This window comes from Bombyx mandarina, chromosome A1 (assembly GCF_030267445.1).
Source record: "Bombyx mandarina strain Sakado chromosome A1, ASM3026744v2".
In the NCBI taxonomy this organism is placed as follows: Eukaryota; Metazoa; Arthropoda; class Insecta; order Lepidoptera; family Bombycidae; genus Bombyx; species Bombyx mandarina.
This window is the reverse complement of record NC_143234.1, coordinates 9,620,166-9,643,563: the sequence shown is the minus strand read 5'-3', so window position 1 is coordinate 9,643,563 and position 23,398 is coordinate 9,620,166. Positions and strand designations below refer to the sequence as shown.

Below are 23,398 nucleotides of genomic sequence, written 5' to 3'. Positions count from 1 at the left end.
GTAAATTCAAATTGGATTGTTTTATATCATGGCTGTTCTATTAAGTTCTAGTCTATTATCTAGTCTAGTATCACATCTATTAAAGTCAGATTTAGTAAAGATATGGACAGAATTTTGGTACCGCTTTGGAAGTAAAGACAAAGGGAATATCTTCCACCGAGCGGGTGATATTGCTCGGTACACAACGACGAAGAGTTCGTCGAGCGAACTAACCCATAGACATAGGCCACTGAGTTTCTCGCCGGATCTTCTCAGTGGGTCGCGTTCCCGATCCGGTGGTAGATTCTGCGAAGCACTGTTCTTGTTAGGGCTACTGTTAGCAAATTCTCTCAAGTCGAGCCCGTTGTGGTGAGTCGAATAAAGAGACTCGGCCTCGAGGTGGCCCTTCATAAATCCGAAGCAGTGTGCTTCCACTCGGCTCGGGAGGGGCCGCCTCAAGGCGCGAATCTCGTAGTCGGGGGTGTCACCATTGCTGTCCAGCCGAAGTTCAAGTATTTGGGCCTTGTGTTGGACAGCAAATGGAGATTCGACCACCATTTCAAAATGCTGGTTCCAAGGCTGATGGGGACGGCGGGTGCGCTGACCCGTCTTCTCCCCAACACCGGTGGATGCAGCGCCGGTATCCGGCGACTGTACCTGGGGGTGGTGCGTAGTATGGCTCTGTACGGTGCCCGTGAGCTCACCTACCCGTCCGGGCGTAGTTGGAATAGCGCCTTAGGCTACCCGCGATTAGGTAGGAAAAAAAAGTTGCTCGTTACTAAAGTGCACTCGCTAATTACGCGAAGACAAATCTTGTATCTTCCCGCTCATATCCAATCGATTGTAGTGAAGTTCTATTCTGACTGAGACTGCTTAAATAAAACCAATGTGGATTGCAATGCAAGGCGCTAAATACATGATTATATATACATAGGAAATATTTTAAGGTTTCTAACTACGAGTATGATCGAAATGAATAAGGATCTAATAATACAAAAATCTTTGACCGTTTTGTGCTAGTAAGGAGAACTTCACCAAATTGGAGGGTCGACTTTAATAATTAATTGGCCTTGAGATTTTCTAATAGCAATCGTGAATCTGGTGTTTGAAGTTATATTTAATTTAGGCGCGTTGTTGGTAAAAATGGCCGTACGTCGCGACACTGTATTTGCCAAAATTCACTCAATGCTTTCCGGGATCCAAAAGATATGCACGCAATACGTTTTTTTATGTACAATACACATCACAAGCTAAAAATATACATAAAAAATAAAAAAAAATATCAAAATCTGGTTTTTTTTTTTTTTTTCTTTGCTTAGATGGTTGGACGAGCTCACAGCCCACCTGGTGTTAAGTGGTTACTGGAGCCCATAGACATCTACAACGTAAATGCGCCACCCACCTTGAGATATAAGTTGTAAGGTCTCAGTATAGTTACAACGGCTGCCCCACCCTTCAAACCGAAACGCATTACTGCTTCACGGCAGAAATAGGCAGGGCGGTGGTACCTACCTACCCGCGCGGACTCACAACAGGTCCTACCACCAGTAAAACATAAGCAACATAAGCCATTTGCGCACGACTAATCAAGACAAATGTGCTGAATTTATATACAATGGTCCTTACAACTATACGACAGAACAACACGATAACGAAAACTAATCTAACTTATAATGTAAGATCAAAATTTACTCAGAATATACATTAAACAATTACACTACTTAACCTACTATTACTATTTTGAAGTGCTCGTAACCCCGGGGTACTAATCGGAGTAAACCTGGGATTGCTAAAAAAAGTATCTAGTCTAAAAAAAGTAGCCTAAGTTACTCCTTATATCATCAGCTACCTATCAGTGAATGTCCCGTCAAAATCGGTCGAGCCGTTCCGGAGATTAGCCGGAACAAACAGACAGACAGACAGACAGACAGACAGAAAGACAGACAGACAAAAATTGTAAAAAATGTTATTTTGGTGTATGTACCGTATGAATGTAGTAAAAAGCGGTTATTTCAATATTACAAACAGACACTCCAATTTTATTTATATGTATATTGTATAGATAATTGAAGCTTTTATTAACAGCGACAGTAACAACAGTGGCATCGCAAGAAGCCGATACTGAAAATAAAAAAGTTAACATCTATGTGGTATTTTAATGGGCATCGTCCTAAATGTAGGGTTCTTCTTCTTCCTAGTTGGTATCGCTCTTGACGAAGTAGTCGTGGTCATCACTTCAGGCGTTGGTGGCCACACGTCACCACTACACTCTGACGGCCGCCCTCCTGGAGCTTTCGTGTAATGATGATGAGCTATTCACTGCCACTTTTATCTGGTCAGTCCACCTCGTCGATCAGATCGAGGGTAGTTGAAAATTAATTATTAAAAACTGAACGACCTTGTAATCTTAGGGTTAGGCTCGTGACATACACGCGCTGCGTCAGGTATCTTTGATATTTTATTTATACAAATGATACAATGTCAAAGATTCATTGGCCGAAGTGATAATCCGTATGGGTTTGGTAGGTGGGAGGATCGTATAATGTAGATAAAGCGTCCGTGTATCAGGCGTTTAAGCCGCTAAGACCACGATGACTGCAAGTCTATGGAGTTTGATGACCACACAATGGAACCGTACTCGTCGAACTCGGCAAAGAATGCGACGTACAGCTTAACCCATACTTTTTACATTACGTTTCTTGGTGGATATTCTCAGCGGGTCGCGATTCCGATCCGATAGTAGATTCAATCGCGAAGCAGTTGCTCTTGAGTTGTTAGGTCTCCTTTGAGGGCGCTCGGGTAGCTGTTAGCAAATCCCACCCCTCCTGGCTGAGACTTTGCTCGCCCACCTGTCCTGGTGAAACTGGAAAGGCCACCGGACCTCATAAAAAAAAAAAAACACAAAAGATATCAGGTGGACAGTTAGCTCGTGTGCTTATCTAAAACTATTAATGATATTTACCGGAAATACAGATTAAACAATGTGACCAAAGAATAGTAATTTTCCTAAACACCAAACAAACATCCCTATTAGGCGCTGATAACCTGATATTATTTACATTCGACATACATCAAGAGGCGTTGAAGTTCATTCGCGTAAAGGCATTCGGATCGTATAGCCGTCGGTCAATTAAAATAATTTGAAAACGAACCAAGATAGATCGCTGTTAAAAATGTAAAAATATAGCATTCTCTGTGCAGTATTTAGGTACCTTGTGAATGTCAGTTTCGTAATGTTATCTTACGTTATCTTTTGTTAGAATATCACGAGAAACTGATTCGCAAAGTAAAAAGCCTTAAAACGTTACTTAACGAGGAAGTCTGCAATTTCCCGGTTCACTTTAAACTTTTTTTTGAAGCAGAGTTATTCGTTCACTCGACTTTGAGGCGCGAGCAGTGCTTTAAATAATTCCCGTATTTCATAGCGTTAAATAGTGAATTGTCGAAAATGGCGCATCTAGAATTCTTTATAGATAAATATTGGAACAAATATCAAGGCTACACTGTTATAGGTAAGATTTTTTAATGTTTATTTATACATTCTTTAATACACGTCACATCGTCGAATATTAATTTGTGGGTTAGATGTTAACAAATTGGTTTCTTAAAATTCTGGTTGTCTCAATAATTTGTAATACGATTATGTGGTTTTATTTTCAATTGTAAATAATGTTTTTTTTTTAATTAGTGTATAGTTGCGCAGGAACTAATAACTTAAATAAAATAAAGAAAAGTGGGTGTATAAAAAAAAACTTGCTATCTCCCTCGCACTCCATTACCGCAACGAAAATGACGTCATGACACACTCATTGTCACTTTTCTTTGTGATACTCAATCTTATTAGATTCTTCCCATCTATGATGCCCTAGCAAACAGTCCCAATAGATAATCCTACTCGTCGAACTCGACAAAGAGTTCGGCGTGCAATCTAGCCCATGCATCAGCCCGCTGAGTTTCTCGTCGGATCTTCTCAGCGGGTCGCGATTCCGATCCGGTAATAGATTCATTGGCGAAACAACTGCTCTTGCGTTGTTAGGTATCCTTCGGAGGCGCTCGGGTAGCTCTTAGCAAATCCCACCCCTCCTGGCTGAGCCTTTGCTCGCCCACCTGTCCTGGTGAAACTGGAAAAGCCTCCGGACCATCAGTAATCCCTCATTTAAAAATAAAACCCCTATAGGCTTTAAGTGGCTATCACAAAACGTTCCGTTCTTCGTTCTTACATCTCAGCCGTGCTCTTTGAATCTATTATAGAATATTTATCACGAGAACTTCAATTAATATCAAACATTCATCTTGAGCGATGCACCAGTCTTCGAATCCCAGGCGGGTACCAATTTTTCTAATAAAATACGTACTTAACATATGTTCACGATTGACTTCCACGGTGAAGGAATAACATCGTGTAATAAAAATCAAACCCGCAAAATTATAATTTGCGTAATCACTGGTGGTAGGACCTCTTGTGAGTCCGCGCGGGTAGGTACCACCGCCCTGCCTGTTTCTGCCTTGAAACAGTAATGAGTTTCGGTTTGAAGGTTAGGGCAGCCGTTGTAACTATACTGAGACCTTAGAACTAATATCTCAAAGTGGGTGGCGCATTTGCGTTATATATATCTATGGGCTCCAGTAACCATTTAACACAAGTTGAGCTGTGAGCTCGTCCACCCATCTAGGTAATAAAAAACTCTAAAAAGTGACTTATCGAATTATTGAAGGGGTGAGCTTAAATAATTTTAATGAAAAAATTAAAGCTTCAGGTGTTGTTTTACAAAAGAAAACAAAAATTCTAACGTTAAAGCTGCGATTTTCATTTTAAATGTGTAGATAAAGAACTCATTGTTGCTTCCAATGATATTTATTTATAGAAACTCGAAATTTTCTGTTTTTTTGTTTTTAATTCGATAAACCTAACTACCAATCAGATACTTTGCGATAACCGGGGTGATTATTCAAGCAAAGCCTGCATTATTTGATAACAACCTCTATATTTAGATGGTGCTGTATTACAATTAATTATTGAAATAGTCATCGTTCTGTAGCATTCCGGTGAGTGCATTGTTCATATACTTGATTTTTTGTATTTCCAAGTAGAATGTAGACTGTACTTATCCGTGAGAAAGTGTAATAAATTTTCTTTGTTTTGCTAACAATTAAAATCTCAGTTCGGACGATTGATGGGCCACGGGCCGTCTTATTTAGAGACTCCTAACAATTAATCTGGCTCGCGTATCATTCTGTTTGCATTTTTGTCAATATATAGGAAAAATATTTTTAAAACGGTTTTAAAAGGCAATTTTAAGCTTATTTGGCTGCTAGCTTCATTTAATTAAAAAAATACATATGCGAATAAGAATTAAATCTGAATAAAATATTTTCTCCGTCATTGTGTGACAATTGAAGGATATTATTGTGTTTCATACTACGATCATTAAAAGACGCGCGGAACAGATGACCGTAATAATTATAATTCTACATAAGGACGCGAGAATAATGACAAAGGGAAGATTATCCACCGAGCGGATGATATTGCTCGGTAGACCGACGGTCCAAATGTTGTTGTTCGGAACATTTTTAAACCTAAAGGGCAATTAAACCTAAAACCTACAAGGGCAATAAAAAAAAACCTAAGCAAGCTTGAAAATGTCGTAAGTGAGATTCAGACATCTGTCAAACATCTTGTGTTCTATGATGGCGACCCACTACAAAGTCAATTATTTATACGAATAAAATAATGCTGAAAACTAATTAATTTGATGCTACACAAATACAGATATTATTTTTGATCAAATAAAGCCCGTAAAAAAATAGTTTGCGGAATTTGCATGTAGTGTGCTGTTAGCCCGCTTGGGAAGTACCACTGAAATGAACAAACTCAACAAATCTTTGTAAAATGATAAACGATGAAACAAGTTGAGAATGATTATTTTTTAATAAAACAGAAAATTAAGAAAACAGAAAGAAATGGGTAATATGAAGACAAACGTCAAACGACAAAAATAGCAAAGAGGTCCACAACAACCACTATGCTGTCTATTGCGCGAAGCAATACGTTTTATTTTATTTTATAGCTTAGATGGTTGGGCGAGCTCACGGCCCACGTAACGTTAAATGATTACCGGAGCCCATAGACATCAGCAACGTAAATTAACTAATTCGTAATTGAAACTTTTAACGAAACTTAATTACAATTTTACACAATGGATAAAGGATAAACTTATTGAGACTTAAATGACCTGTTTGGGATTTTTTGCATTTCCCTATATCATAAATACTAAGCGATTAATAAGCCGTATATTTTAAGTAATACCATTTTGACAAAATAACTCATTTCCCACGACATCTTGTTCACATAATGAGCTTTGAAAGTTGACTTCTGTCGCGCCCGTGACTACATCGATATGTCTCACATAGAAACGACTATCAGATCTATACTTATATACTAGGCTATACTTCTATACTTAATATTATAAAGTGGAAAGATTTGGTTTTTTTTTTGTTTGTATTGAATAGGCTCCGAAACTACTGAACCGATTTGAAAAATTATTTCACTGTTTGGAAGCTACACTATTCACGAGTGACATAGGCTCTCATTCTTTTTTGAAAAAAATTAGGGATCTTTACTAAAACTCCAATAATGTAACTAACCCAAGGTGTAAAAAAATTACCTAAAATATTCTTTACATCGCGTGCCCTGCGAAAACTATTGATGGTAGAATAAAATAATTTACTACGACTTTGTAGAACACACAAAAGTGTCGCGATAGCATATGTCTAACTATTAAAGTTATGCCGCAATAAGTGTTCTCTTATTTAAAAAAATAAAACAACGTCAAATATCGTTGATTTTTTTGTTAAAGACCCGAGCGGAGCCGGAGCTGACCGTTAGTATCCAATAAAACTATACGACACTGGTTAATGGAACCAACAAAACGCCCATGCTTCTGCTCAGACACCAACGGACAAGCCGCGACCTTAAAAAGTATTTCTCAATTCTTCGGCACTGCATGCCAAGATGACTGAGAAAGTCAACCGTGACTGAATCCAAGGTTCTAACACAATGTACGCGTCAGAACCGCGGAGCCTTGGTTCGTTTATGAGAAATTTCGCGAATGACCGGCTTTTCGGAAATCGTATTCGTTCATATATTTTATTTTAGAGATCTACATACAACGTAAATGCTGCCGCCCACCTTGAGGGATATGAGTTCTAAGGTCACAGTATAGTATAGAAGCTGCAAACCGAACCACATTCCTGCTTCACGGCAGAAATAGGCAGGGTGGTGGTATCTACCCGCGCGGACTTACGAGACATTCTACCACCAGTAAAACGAGTAAAATACATATTTCTGCTTTGCACTTTTTAGAAGGCGAAATATCACAATTTCGAAATGGGGGGATTTACAATCCACGCATAGACCTTCCAATAATATAATCATTTCGTTCACCATGATATACGATATCAAATAAGGACAGAAAAAAAAATCCACCAAAAATTAGCAAAGGGGAATCGATCTGATTTAATTGAAGGATAATCTTGAAGTCATTCTATAAGAACATTCTTTGAAGTGCTAAGTCAGCAACTCTCTCAGAAGTTCGGGATCTTAAGTTCTGATAGTAAAGGCTTTTCGCATGCTTTGTCGCGTGGTTGGGACCATTTTCTCTATTTTAGCCATAAAGCAACGCGTTTCAACTCGAAAGGTTGTTGTGTCACTTAAATTAAGGCTTCAAGATTGACTCCGAAGAGCAGCTAACATCAGCGGACCGGGGATCCTTCTCTATATCTTAGATAATTTTTCCTCTACGTGCGAAAGTTAACAATGAAAAAAAAGGATTGTGTGGTTTTATGAAACCACGGTAAAAGTGAAACTTTTTTTCACATTATAGACATATAACTCTGACAAACAACATTTACATTAAACACTAACAAAAACAAAAACAAAATAGCATGGAGCACTGGAGTAATAGTCTATACACTACACGGTCAGCTGCTGCGAATTATAGGCGCCGTCATATTGGCCTCGGCTGCTCTGACGAGCGCCTTTCACTTTATCCCTACTCCGCGGCTGACCGTCACGCGACATGCAACACACAGACGAAAATCCAAACCATTTCATCCTCTAATAGACTGTCAACTTGTTTCAGATGAGACAGGTATCCCTGATAACCACTACAGCATGGCGTCGATAAACAGCTGCGGGGAATTGAAGAGTCCCGGGGACCCAGAGAAAAAGATCCCGGATACCGACGCTGAGAAACAACCGCTTTCCGGGGTGAGTGACCAAGTTTCAAGAAAACGTGGCAATAAACGTTACACAGTTAAAGATTCCAAAGAATTTTCTCGTTAGTACATACAATAGTCAGGTTCGTGGACTACAACCAAGATAATGGATCTAGATTGATTCATACACGTAAAAGATCTACTATGGAGGGAGTGAGTATCTTTGCTCGAGACTTACCGAATTAGACCGAACACTATTCTTTATTCTCTTTCTCTATTGTAAATGAAAATCTCCTTAAATGGTTAAATTTTATAAATTTATTCGTGCAGTGTTAAGAATAAATACCGTACACTTGTTAACACGTCCCTTGTTAAGATTTTGTGAGCCCGCATTGTAACGCGTGCAAAACTCCGGGGTGAATAACCGCACATTAGCGCCGTAGATAAGTTGGGTCGTTGACCGTTCGTCCACTGATTATTAATATTCTATTCCGTTACTTTTTAAAAAGGTTATGTTATTCGTTCATTAATTAACGATTTAAATATCCATCCAATACTTCGCTGCAGAAAAATCTCAGTTTGTGCTATGTATTCCTTTCACTTTATATACTCAATTCTTATGTATTTACTCAATACTGCAGTTTTCTAATTACGCAAACGTGAGCTGACAGACAGAGGTCATCGTGTCGTACGGGCTATCAGCTAGCGACCCAAGCCGCAATGGACGACGTATTTTTTATTTATCTATACTAATATATAAATCTACAGTAGTTTTTACGGATGTTCCGTTATAATTACTGAACCATCCGATTGACTTGAAACCTGGTATCCATGTAGAAAATACATGTACTTAATGGATAGGCTAGTATTTATATGAGTGCTGGACTCCCTACACCAATTGCGGGGGCGTTAATGATGAGAATCTTTGTGGGGGTGATAGATAATAATGTTAATTTTAAATGCCCAGAGAAGCGGACGGGTATTGCTAGTTTATTTATAAGGCATACAATACACATTACAAGCTAAAAAGATAGAAAAAAAAAAACAAAAAATAATAATAATAACACGTGTGGCACTTGGGGACTGCCGCGGTAATGCTATTGCATAGCATTTTTGGTCAACTTATGCAATTATAATTAGACAATAATAATTAAATAATAAAAATAAATAATAATAAAAAACAATAATAAAATAAGACCACGCTATATTTATAAACATTAACAAAAGCAAAAGAATAACTATCCCCTTCACACTCATAAGCTAGACCGCGCGAGAGAGAGATGGGCAGACTTTTCATTATGCGCGTGCAGTGCGACGTACGCCACGCACTTATTCACAAATCACAAACACTACACAAGCGCAACGTGTGAATGTGCTGAACGCGAGCTACATGGTAGGCGGAGTGGGGGTGTTAGGTTTTATTTTCGTTATGGAATTTCTTGATTCGGTCGCCGCGCTCAAAGCCCGCGATAAAAGCTATGCAATAGTTTATTAAAACTGACTTGTAACATAAGCCATATGCCACGACTAAACATGACAAATGTGCTGAGTTTGTACACAATATTATAAATTATGCAATAAACATTAAATTATTTCAATACTATTAGCTATTATGCTATATTAATATATGATTTGAAGCATTAAATAATATGCCAGACTAACTGTTGTACAATAATACAATATATCATTTATAGGCGTATACCTATATGATGCATTTTGGTTGTATGAAATAGTCGTAACCAAACCAATACATAACATAATATCCCGCACTTATCACAACATCAAAACATAAAAGACACTTGAAATATTGCGTGTGTTTTTGATAAGTGAAAATTCCGATCTAACGATTTCAATTTAATGTTTTGGAAATTTCAAAAAAAAAAACGGCTACTTATCATGTAATCATGTTTGTTTTGACACATGCACACTTGAAATTCAAATTCGCTACCAGACAAGGTCTAAGAGCTTGATTAACGTGTTCACTGGCTTAGATAAGTACCGGAAGATGTTGCCGGCCGACTCCTTTACAGCTTTACTATTTGCGGTGTGAACGAAGATTTCGGGGGTCAGGGAACACCATCTAAGCAATAAATAAATATAAAAATATAATATTTCAATTGATATGCTAATTGTAACCAAGGAACCAAGAATAAAGAAGGTTATTAAGAAAATAGCAGAAATGGAGCGCGCAGATTCCCTAAAGACCATTTACGAGCAATTGGAAACAAATGAAAGTCAAAAATGTATATATAAGCTTGCTAAACAGTGTTATCGCAGCACAAGGATCCCGCTAGATGTGGGACTGTTAAAGAAACAAATTCTAATCGTTGTATTCATGGTGGTGGTGGTTTTCTTGGGTATATACACGGAGGGGCCCCACGTCCTTCCGGCAACACTTTTAAAGGGAATTTACTCCTCAAGGCTCTTGAAGCCTCCTCCATCCGAGGATGGGCGTAAGGTTATACCGCCTTTGCTCGGTCACCATTGCCTCGTCTTAACAGACGTGGTGCTCCCTGCTAGATAACTCTAGCAGGGAGCACCACGGCGACCCGTGGGTCGCCGCCGCTAGCTATTCTAAAAAGAACCACTAGCGCGTGCAGGTGAGGATGACAGTTGGGTCGGATAGATGTTAAGCTCCTACTCAAGCTGCTACACAGCTCACAAACGGCAAGGGATCTAAAATTCAAACTCAAGGGATCTTTAAGACCATAATAAGGCCAGTTCTTATGTATGGGTGACAACCCAAAAGGGCATGCATACCATTCAAGTTGCTGAAATGAAGATGCTAAAGTGGATGTGCGGCGTGACCAGGCTCGATAAAATCCGCAACCAGTATGTGCGTGAAAGCCTCGGGGTACGTGATATCGCCGACAAGATGCAGAAGAGTAGATGGGAGAGAGAGAGATGGAGTGGACTGAGATGGTATGGTCATGTAAAAACGAGGCCACCTGACTACGCCCGAAATTTGGCGCTACCACTCAACCTCCACGGTCGGAGACCTAGAGGTAGATCCAAGACGAAGTGGAAAGATGTAGTGCTGAAGGACACAAGGTCATCCAACGTTGCTGACGAGGATGTCGAAGACAGACGATGTGGAGTAGTAGTATAAGGAAAGCTGACCCCACTACCGTGTAAGAAACATAGCTAGGAAGAGAGAGACTTGCTAATTCTAACCTCTAACGTATCTAGTGTACATGGTCTTAAGTTGCACACAATTGACACACAAACATACAGTTTTTAGCACAACTAATTAAACAACGAACAGACAGAGCAAGTTATTACAGAATTTTAATTGGTGATAGCAATAAGCTGCGAAATGAGTATCACGATAATGATCATTGGGACGATCATTCATTCTAGTCGTTATCATTGTAATTAATCAATTATCCGTATTAAGATTCATATCGTATTAAGATTCAGAACAGGTGCCTTATTAAAATGCATAGGTTGTTTTTCGTTTGGTTCCATCGTTTTCAAAATGATTGCTTTTATTGTCTGAATCACGTTGCTTTCTTGATGTCGATGAACAAACAATTCTTCGTGTAGTTGCTCATCTATAGTTAGCGACGGAAACTGGAACTTAAGCGGTGATGCCACTTAAACGATCATCATCATCGTCATCATTCTCCTACCCCTGTTTTCTCTTCTCATACTCCTCTATCATATACCATTTCTTCGCTCACTCACTACTATACCACTTTTTTTTTTATTATTATTATTTAGACGTGCAGACGAGCCCACAGCCCACCTGGTGTTAAGTGGTTACTGGAGTCCATAGACATCTACAACGTAAATGCGCCACACACCTTGAGATATAAGTTCTAAGGTCTCAGTATAGTCACAACGGCTGCCCCACCCTTCAAACCGAAACGCATTACTGCTTCACGGCAGAAATAAGCGGGGCGGCGGTACCTACCCGTGCGGACTCACAAGAGGTCCTACCACCAGTAATTACGCAAATTATAATTTTGCAGGTTTGATTTTTATTACACGATGTTATTCCTTCACCATGGAAGTCAATCGTAAACATTTGTTAGGTACGTATTTCATTAGAAAAATTGGTACCCGCCTGGGGGATTCGAACACCGGTACATCGCTCGACACGAATGCACCGGATGTCTTAATCCTTTAGGCCACGACGACTTCGAATAGTCAAACTTTAAATACGTGCCCATTTCGGGTTCTTTTAGGTCATAAAATCTGCGCTGCAGTTTAAAATATACCGCCAAAAACGCATAGTAATAAATAATAAGTAACAAAAGTCTGTTGCCCGTTTTCTCAAAATTAATAAATTGTATCATATCCCCTTCATCCATTTAAAGTCTTCAATTGTCCCACTTTGTACGTCAACAATTACAATTTTCTGATGAGTTACGACACACACAAGAACCCTCGACCTTTCGACGTCGTATTCACAAAATCCTTAACAAACTTACTGCCTACAAGCGGGAATCAAATCCGGATCCTGTAGTCACAGTTCAATAAGCGAACGAGGTGCTCATTAATCTATCCATTGCCAAGTCATTGTACTAATGTTTGAACCTACTTAACCAATTGGCCCTTTGTCCCTAAGTATTTGAACAAATATTTCAAAGTGGATTTAGGTTATCTGTTGCGTTAGTACCAGTAAATAAATATCTATACTAATATTATAAAGCTGAAGAGTCTGTTTGTTTGAGCGCGCTAATCTCAGGAACTACTAGTCTGATTTGAAAAATTATTTCAGTGTTAGTTAACCCATTTATTGAGGAAGGCTATAGGCTATATAACATCGCGGTAAGGCCAATATAAATGGAGCACCAATAAAGAATGTTTCAAAATAGGGTTTAAATAGCTCCTTAACATTCTATAATTCAAAAATATTTGCACTTTGTACGTAAATGGGTAAGTGAGGGTAAAATTTAGTGTTATGCCAACGTAACTATTCCACGCGGACGGAGACACGGGCAAAAGCTAGTCGTATAATAACTTGGAATAATAACGGTAGGGCGTGTCGGGCATGGCCTGGTACTACTTTCCTATTTACCATAAGCCACGAATCAATGACTTTTTTCTGATTTGAAAGACGGAATCACCATTGTTTCACACCAATCGTGACTTTATTTAACATTTTTTATTTGCCCTTGTTTGAAGAATTCTTGTTTAATTATTTAAATGAGCGGAAAAACTTTGTAGTCTTCGTGGCCTGAAGGATAAGACGCCCGGTGCATTCGTGTCGAGCGATGTACGGATGTTCGAGTCCCTTTCAAACAAATGTTCACGATTGACTTCCACGGTGAAGGAATAACATCGTGTAATAAAAATCAAATCCGCAAAACTATAATTTGAGTAATTACTGGTGGTAGGGCTTGTGAGTCCGCACGGGTAGGTACCACCACCCAACCTAATTCTGCCGTGAAGCAGTAATGCGTTTCGGTTTGAAGGGTAGGGCAGCCGTTGTACTGTTAAAACTGAGATCTTACAACTAATGTCTCGAGGTGTGTGGCGCATTCACGGCATAGATGTCTATGGGCTCCAGTATCATTTAACACCAGGTGGGCTGTGAGCTCGTCCAACCATCGAAGCTATAAAAAAAAGTCACCTAAAAAAAGTCAGCTCACCTAGTAGTAAGCTGTTTCCTTGAAAAATTTTATGAAATATTCTAGCTCTTTTCAAAATGCAACGTATCATTGCTTTGCGCCAGACATAATAATATGCAAGATGAAAGTACCTACCCGTAGAACTCACAATAGGAACTGCCAATAAAATCCGTCATATTTACATTTTAAAAGACAGGATTTTACCAACAAAATCACTATTTTTTTGTGTTTGATATTCGACCTTAATTACTAATCCCTCAAGATTTAAATTCAACGTATGTATTACTTTTTCACTTTGGCGTTACTAGAGATTTTACTATTAAAAATTAATGCTAATGAAAAGTATTAAAAATAATAATTATCGTTGTTGAGAAATTGAAAAAAAAAAAGTACACAGAACAATCTTTTATTATTTTATTTTTATATTTAATAACATTTGTATCGATTAGAACATTTATTTTCATATTAAATAGTAGGCAAAGTAACCGGATTGGTTGGAAATGCATTTTAAACATAGATAAGCTCTGATAACTCTACAGAAACACGTCAGACTAGTTGTTCATAGTAACTTATTTTGATACAAACCGTAACGTTTCCGAATCGGCTAAGACGGTTAAAAATAGAAATTTCAAGGTTAATGTATGTATTTTTGTCTATATAACTTAATACAAACATATATTTAAATGATAATTCTGAGACTAAGCCTCGAAAAACCACAAGGCATCTGACATTAGATTCTATCGATTTTAAAATAAAAAAAGCTCTCAAACATAACGAAATAACTGAAAGTACATAATTGCGATAAAATCAATTAAACTCGTACCATTTTCTTATCGAGATTACGCACCTGTGACGTCACTATCTCATTGTTAACGTAAAACGAAGTAATCTTGATGACGTCATAATCGCTTCACTTGTCACTGGGATTACGATTTGAGAATGAAATAATTTAATAGTACAATCAAATTGTCAATGTTTTTTATTCTAGCAACTAACTATACAATATACGTGTCTTTATTTAAGTAACATAATATGTCGTGTAGATCTAAATGTTGAACAAGTCAAGAAAGGAGAGCCAATAGCCAAGACAGATGCTAATCTTAAGGCAAAGGTGTAACTAGAATGTACAAGACTATTCACTAGTACATGAAGATTTTTTTTCCAATTGCACTTCAAGAAGGACATGACATGGTATCGAAATGGAGCTAATTCCAGAGCCCAGCTAATACGATCTCCGGATGCGTGACCGTGTATTATGGCAATTCCTGAAAGTCAAGTTGAACGTTGACGTTGGCAAAACTGAGGTCAGAGCTTCGGTTCCAAACAAGTGGATTCTGCTACCATTCAGAATTCACCATAGAAGTTATTGATGGTCCGCGGCAGAAATTTGGAGGCTATTTCATTAATAAGAGTTACAACCGTACACAGGTTTAGTAGTTCATAACAGATAGTACAAAGTTTTAACAGAATAAATAAATAATAAATAATTATTGAAGAATGAGCGAATGAAGAATGATTACTGGCGGTAGGGCGTTTATATGTAGGTGTAGCTATCATAGAATAGAAGGTACCGCCCGATTAGCCTCCTCATGTCTCTAGGCAAACTGTACAAGCGTCTGCGAGCGCTATGACATGTCCTTCAAACGAGGCTTGCGGAGAGTACTTAATGGTATGCAGCGGCTTAGCTCTGCTCCTGGCATTCCTGACGTCCTTGAGCGACGGTGACCACTTACCATCAGGTGAACCGTATGCTCGTCTGTGTACCAGGGCAATAAAATTAAATAAAAAAAAAACTTCCCAGAAACAAGTCCCTAATCGCGAGGAAACTCCAGAGTGCAGTCGTAACGTTATGACAGTGGTTCCGAAAATGGCGCATAGACATTAACCCACCGAAAATCACAGCGATGCTATTTCAAAAGGGAAATTCCACACAGATTTCCTCCCGGATTACTAGGAGAGATCTCACACCCCCGATGACCCTTTTCGGCCAAACCATACCCTGAGCAAGGAAGGTCAAGTACCTGGGAGTCATCCTGAATGTATCGCTGACATTCCGCCCGCATATAAAATCAGTCCGTGAACGCGCCGCGTTTGTTTTCGGCAGACTCGACTCAAAGAGTTCGACGTGATACCCAATCCATACATCAGCCCGCCGAGTTTCTCGCCGGATTTTCTCAGCGGGTCGCGATTCCGATCCTGTATCCCGCTGTCCTTGAGCTGTTAGATCTTCTTTGGAGGCGCTCGGGTAGCTGTTAGCAAATTTCACCCCTCCTGGCTGAGCCTTTGCTCGCCCACCTGTCCTGGTGAAAATGGAATGGCCTTCCGAGCCACCAGTAATCCCTTTTTCATAAAAAAAAGAATAAAGATGTTTGACAAAAACCTGACTAGCGCTAACGACATTTTCACACAATCTTGCATTGTACACAAATTTCGTACAGCAACATTCGCTTCGTCGGTAAGCCCGCTGAGTTTCTCGCAAAGTAACTACCCTTAAGCTCTTAGGCCTCATCGGAGGGCGCTCGAGCAGCTGTTGACAAATTTCCTCTTCTAGCTAAGTCCTTGTGTCGGCTCACCCGTCTTAACTAAGTGGTAAGGGTTCTGGACCAGCCCTGCCTTAAAACATCATCATCTGATGCGATTAAAACAGCTGGTGAGATAAATGGAGAATTCTTCTTTCCACGCAACTATGCTTTGCTGTGATCTTTGGTATATTTCCATAACAGAGATGTGACAGTCCTGTTTACGTCAACTAAATTAAGTACTACGATTCGCTTGTTAATAATGAAATATCCTTGAATGTACACACTACATGCAAATGATGTCCTGATAAAAATGACAGTTCTTAAATTATTAAATCGATCATTTTGTAGTTGTTTGCGGGTCTTATACCATTACTCAGAACAATTAGTTTGATATAAATTGCAATTGATTTTATCACGATTAAAAAAAATGCTGTGTGGTAGTTACGAAGCATTTTATGTTAATACCATACAATAGCGAGGTATAATTACAGATTTTATTGTTTTTTTTATCGCATACACCGATGGACAAGCTCACAGACCATCTGGTGTGAAGTGGTTACTGGGGCCCATAGATATTACAACGTAAATGTCGCCACCCACCTTGAGATATGAGTTCTAAGGTGTCAGTACAGCTACAACGGCTGCCCCACCCTTCAAACCGAAACGCATTACTGCTTCACCGCCGAAATAGACAGGGTGGTGATATCTACTCGTGCGGACGCACAAGACGTCCTACCACCTGTAAAAAAAGATAGATAATTTGATCTTAGTACCCCGTAAAATCTGTCATCAAGTAAAGGGATATTTTGTCGTTAGGACTTCACACGTGTAAAGTACAATTGTACGCTAAAACTTTGCTCCTTCCTATACCCCGGTAGTGGAAGGATGTTTCCGATTCCTCGTCGAATAAAACACCAAGTCTTTATTCCATATTATGCGAAGTCGACGCAGCTTGTAATATTATTATGCTGCGTAGGGCTTTGGCAAAAGTTTTACGAACAGCCGCCTACCTAACGTCAACCCTCCTTGAGCTTTATCTCTATTGGTATATCGACTGCAACGTGCTGTAGGGAGTTTTTTTTGTTTCTTTTTTCGTGTTGACTGACTTTTTGGTTTGCATTTCATTAATATAAACATTCACACAGATTATCAACTGCCAAAAAGACAATAAAAACCACCACGTTCAGGCAAATAAGACACCCGATGCTTTAATGCTTTCATTTGTTTTATTTACAGAAAAAAGAAGAAAAATGGTGGACTACATTGATGCAGGTAGCTGTACCCTTCTTCATAGCTGGATGCGGTACCATCGGAGCTGGTTTGGTACTCGGCACAGTTAGGGTAAGTTCCTCCTACAAATTTAAAAAAGTTAAGCTAAGATCGATCGTACTTTTGCAACAGGCAAGGTCTAAACTATCCCTCTGGCATTGCTGATCCCCATAAGCAACGGTAACCTCTTATTACCTTATTATTTCTTATGATGATGATGATGATGATTATTATTATTATTACTATTTCTACCGCAAAGCCCTTTTTTATTCCAGTCTGAAAATTAAGGCAGCCGTATACTAATGGAACTTACATCTCATGTCTTGTTGAAAGTAGCGGGGTTTCCATTGTCATATCTAATGCCTACGGTAATCACTTAATACTAGATAAAGAATAATCACCCAACGGAATAAAAGAAAGCGCAATTAAAATGTCCAAATGAAAAATTCTTGATTAGATCACTTTACAGTACCGGTGTGATAAAAAGTATGTATTTTCCAGGATTGGGATGTTTTTATAAACATATCGGCCATTTTCGTTCTTGTACCCTCACTGTCAGGACTAAAGGGTGAGTTCAAGAAAAAATTTAAGCTATTTTATTATTATCTAGACGCTAGTACCATATGCGACATTATGAATATTGTTTCCATGATGACGGTCGATTGAAACATTTTTTCGTGCGCTACCAACAAAGGAGCTATTAGGCCACCTTATCGTAATTAGCCGCCATTGCTAATGGACATCGGCCATTCCAACTGGCTTTCTCGGTTATCTTGGTTCTGGCAGCAACTAAACAAGTTATATCTGATACAGGTTAGGTGCTTGCCGTCAAGAAATTAAAGTCTTTGTTTAACCAACTTGCTTGTATCAGAGTAAAATAACACTACCTCGACTCTCCCCTGCATATCGGAAGGTGAGAACGGGTTGCGGCGCACACTGCGATTTTCAGCATTCATTTACTAGTCTCCACGGATTGGTACTACGAAACTACTTTATAACTGCCGAAAACTGTCACAAACAGTTAGAAATAAAATTAAATAGTTATATCACGTGATGTGTCTGGATACCTATTAATGATAATTGCCTTTTTGGTAATTCAGTATTAATGGTAATTGCTTATATGACAGCATGATGCATTGATTAAAAGAAGCATGATATAAAACTCGAATCGAGAGATTCAAATAACGGTGCAAGGTATTGGGTTATTAGGCAAAAATTATTTGTATGATGGGGAAATGATAACAGTCCCTAGCGAAGCCAAGGTTCATGACGTAGACCAAGCTACTGGGTAAAGAAGCCACTGTTCCATGGAACTTCGTCAAATTGTCAACATCCGGACACGATCGTTAGCTCACAAAACACATGTCATTACCTTCAATAGCTCTAGAGATTGTCACACAATTATTTAAAATGTAGGATAATTATCTGCCATTGTCGTTTGACTGTCATCTTTATTTTAAACTTCACTGATAAATGGAGGATTTATTTTCTTGTTGTATTCTATTATTTTTATCATTATGCGTTTATTAGTCGTAATTAATTTTGCTTAATTATTATGGGTCCTTTATTTAGATGAGTATTTGGAATGCAAATGCTAGAATCAGATTGCAAAATAGGTTTTATATAATTGGGTTGAATTTTTGACGTGACAACGTCTTATAATTCGCTGGAGCCGGCTGCACGCGCGAAAATACATGACTCATTGAGGCGTTCCATTTAAGGCTTGAAGTGCAAGCGAGTGCGCGCAACGAACGACAAAGAGGCACAATCGGCCTCCGCGTTCGGCAGCGTTCGACATCTGTCTCTCTCCTACTTAAGTGAGCGATGCATCCACGTCGACAGCTGCTATACAATAATACATTTACATGTTCTCGTCAAGTATGAAGTTCAGTGAAAAGTGAATGTGGTGTCAATTGTCCATACCAAATATCTATCAAACAAATAAAATTAAAATTTTGTTTTGAAAAATGAAACCATTCCATCAGTATTTTCTTATGACGTTGTCACGTTCAACTATCGTCAGTAAACCGACTTTACAGACAACCGATTTTTGTTTTAGGAAGGTGCAGGTTTGGTACTCTGGTCTTTTTATACAACGAATTGAATTTTTACGCTGTGGTTGAATAATAGCCCCTTATATCTTACCAAAATATTGGTGGGAGACAATGATTTAAGCCCACATATGGAGATATCACTTCACCCCTTACTGCAACCGCGAAACAATCACATAAAACCCTTTCGACGAGCGAATCAATCGCTCCAATACAATTGAGGCTCGAACCTCATGTCTCAAGATGAGTGGCGGTTTTTGCCCTGTGATATCTATAAACTCGGGTAATTATCATCGGCCGTGACCATCAAATCGCAAGATATTTCATTTCTGTTGGAAATCGTAAACTAAATAACATAAAGTCAAGATCAAACATGATAGTATTAATGTTATTGTTTTGATAAGTGATGGAAGACGCGGATATTTACCTTCAGATGTGTCTTTTAGGAAGACTTTATGTGATATGAGCTATTATAAAAGCCTGTTTAGTATTTTCTAAGGTTTTCCCGAGTCTTACATGTGATTAATACTACTCTTTCAGTTTAATCTCAGGTTTTATTATTTTCTTTTTATAATTTCCGATGTTTTGAATGCAGAGAACGGACGACGAAACAAGGTTCTTAAGTATGATATGGCATGTAAATACTATATGCTTTATGGACTACAGAAGTTTATCGATGTTTTAACCCACTGAGTTTCTCGCTAGATCTTCTGAGTGAATCGCGATTCTGATCCGGTGGTAGATTCTGCGAAGCAATGCTCTTGCTAAAGCCAGTTTTAGAACACTCCCTCAGTTTGAGGCTTATGAGCTCCCCCTACCACCTATAGTGTAGCTGAACTAGCTAATAGCCTACCTAATAGGCTAGCAGCGAATAGGTACGGAATTTTTTTTAAAATGAATATTGTGGGTAGCACAATGCAGCCTATTTGTTAAAAAATAATTTATTAATATTTTACGTTTCTTGGCAATGAAATAACATTACTTGAGTTTTGGCAATAGGTTTCATTTTACGACAAGACAGTGCCACCTGCTAGCGCTTGAGAGATGAACGATGAATTATGAACGATGAAAGAGACGAGAGAACCGTACTCTTCGAACTCGGCAAAGAGGTCGACGTGCAATCTAACCCATGCATCAGCCCGCTGAGTTTCTCGCCGGATCTTCTCAGCGGGTCGCAATTCCGATTCAGTAGTAGATTCATTCGCGAAGCAGCTACTCTTGAGTTGTTAGGTCTCCTTCGGAGACGCTCGGCCAGCTGTTAGCAAATCCCACCCCTCCTGGCTGAGCCTTGCTCGCCCACCTGTCCTGGTGAAACTGGAAAGGCCTCCGGGCCACCAGTAATACTTTCATCAAAAAAAAAGATTAGAGAAATGATAAGCATATCTTGGTGGGCATTTGAACTATTATTACCTTCCCAATAACATTAAAGCATTTTCACCGGTCTTTGAGTATGGTCTGTTATTAATGCAAAACAAATTGTTAATCTAATCTAAATGAAACGATAATCGTTCATTTTAATGCACTTAAGACTTGGCTTTTGTTTGGAGGAGTGCATCATTAATAATTTCCATGGGCCAGTGACCCTTCGTACAGTTTGGACCGTGAGATTGTCTACATATAAGGCCTAATTCCTTTTTTTTCTTCCAAAGGTAACCTGGACATGTGTCTCGCATCTCGACTGTCAACGCAGGCGAATTTAGGCAACATGGACTCCACGAAGGAGGTCATCTCGATGGTCGTTGGAAACATATCATTGGTTCAGGTCAGTTCCAATGTTCATGGTTACCAGATATCCGAAAAAGGATCTTTAAAAAGTTGGAGTAACTACTGGTGATAGGAGCATTGCAATGATAGGTACAGCCACTCTGCTTATTTACTTTGCGAAGCAGTCTCCGTTTTGACACAGAAGTTGGGAGAGCCGCTTTATATTCTTTTTCGTTTCCTCACTAATGAAGACCGTGAACAGATATGATTGGTCTCCATTTACTTCTTTTATTTATTTATTGCTTAGATGGGTGGAGGAGTTCACAGTCCACCTGGTGTTAAGTGGTTACTGGAGCCCATAGACATCTACATCGTAAATGCGCCAACCACCTTGAGATATAAGTTCTAAGGTCTCAGTATAGTCAAAACTGCTGCACCAACCTTCAAACCGAAACGCATTACTGCTTCACGGCAGAAATAGGCAGGGTGGTGGTACTTACCCGTGTGCTCACAAGAGGTTCTACCACCAGTAAAAAAGTTCCTGTGTCTGTGAACTCTGGCGAGGTATAAAATGATAAGCTTGTATATGTCCCATCAGGTTCAAGCTATAGTGGCTGCGACTGTGGTCTCCATATTCGCCATCGTGGTGAACACGATCACGGACCGCGCCATCTTCGGGCCCTATGTCCTCCTGCTGGTCGCGTGCGCCGTCTTCACTGCTACCACCACTTGCTTTGTGTTGGGTAAGTTGATCGCATGGGCAATGCTATAAGGGAGAATGCTTTTTTTTTAAAGGAGAGGCTGTAGGGTACTTCCACTAAGCTACCTTGGATTCGACGAACCTGCAGCCTGAATGATGAATGAACGATGATAAAGCCTGAACCTGATGATGAGTGATCATCGTGGCTCATGGAAATGAGCTACATTGGCTGCCTCCGCTGAAAACTTATTTGTATGCTTACCTGAAGTGATAAGAGAGCTTTTTTTATTTGCTTAGATTGGTAAACGAGCTCACGGCCCACCTGATGTTAAGTGGTTACCGGAGCCCATAGACATGTACAAACGTATTTATTATATAATATAAATATGTATATTCATTTAAAATCGAACTGCCGAAAATCTATATTGCTCAGAAAAATATCACACAATACAAACAGAACTAGAAAAACTAAGATAGATATAGTTTGTTATAATAATATCATGTAAACATAAATTTAACTAAATCTGTTGTCGGTGGCGTGAGTGAACCAGAACAAATTGCCAACATGTTCAAAGAACGCTTCTTTGTAAAATCTACTTTAGGACTCGCTGGGTCGGTGCTTGATATTGAACACGGCAGGGAAATTGGAGTGGCATTTACGTCTAAGGATGTTAAAAAGACAATTAGGTCAATGTCACGTGGTAAGTCTCCGGGACATGACGGGCTCAGCATTGAGCACCTGCGTTATGCGGGCGTGCACATCTCTAGGGTTCTCTCAATGCTGTATAACATTTGTGTGGGTCATAGTTATTTGCCAAGGGAAATGATACGAACAATAGTTGTACCAATAGCTAAAAATAAGACTGGAGACCTTGCAGATAGCAGTAACTATAGGCCTATCTCACTAGCTACTGTTATATCCAAAGTGTTGGACAGCATGCTTAACTTTAAACTAAATAAATATGTAAATCTTCATGATAACCAATTCGGATTCCGTTCAGGTTTGTCGACAGAGAGTGCAATCTTAAGTCTTAAGCATGCTGTCAAATACTACACGCGGCGAGGAACACCTGTTTATGCCTGCTTTCTTGATCTGTCCAAGGCGTTTGATTTGGTTTCCTATGACCTCTTGTGGAAAAAGTTGGAAAATATTAAACTACCCACGGAAATAAATAACATTCTAAAGTTTTGGTATGGGAACCAGATCAACAATGTGCGATGGGCTGGGGCTTTGTCTCTTCCGTATAGGTTGGAGTGCGGGGTGAGACAAGGCGGGTTGAGTTCGCCTACGCTCTTCAACCTGTATATGAATGAGCTGATCGGCGAGCTCAGTAGGACCAGGATTGGTTGTTTCATAGACGGGGTGTCCGTAAACAA

At 39.2% G+C, this 23,398-nt stretch overlaps 1 protein-coding gene across 5 annotated transcripts in view; it reads left to right on the top strand.

Moving 5' to 3' along the window:
• Nucleotides 1-23,398, top strand: part of LOC114253606 (solute carrier family 41 member 1) — a 154,306-nt gene that overhangs the window by 120,855 nt on the left and 10,053 nt on the right. For 3 of the 5 annotated variants that reach the window (XM_089739583.1, XM_089739582.1, XM_089739584.1), the window contains exons 3-7: nt 8,121-8,248; nt 17,534-17,638; nt 18,068-18,134; nt 21,267-21,379; nt 21,920-22,064. In XM_089739583.1, the coding sequence (XP_089595709.1) occupies nt 8,121-8,248; nt 17,534-17,638; nt 18,068-18,134; nt 21,267-21,379; nt 21,920-22,064 (558 nt within the window). Of the gene's footprint in view, nt 1-3,059; nt 3,492-5,002; nt 5,026-8,120; nt 8,249-17,533; nt 17,639-18,067; nt 18,135-21,266; nt 21,380-21,919; nt 22,065-23,398 lie in introns of those variants that run through there. The other 2 variants (XM_089739585.1, XM_089739586.1) reach the window with 2 other exon arrangements.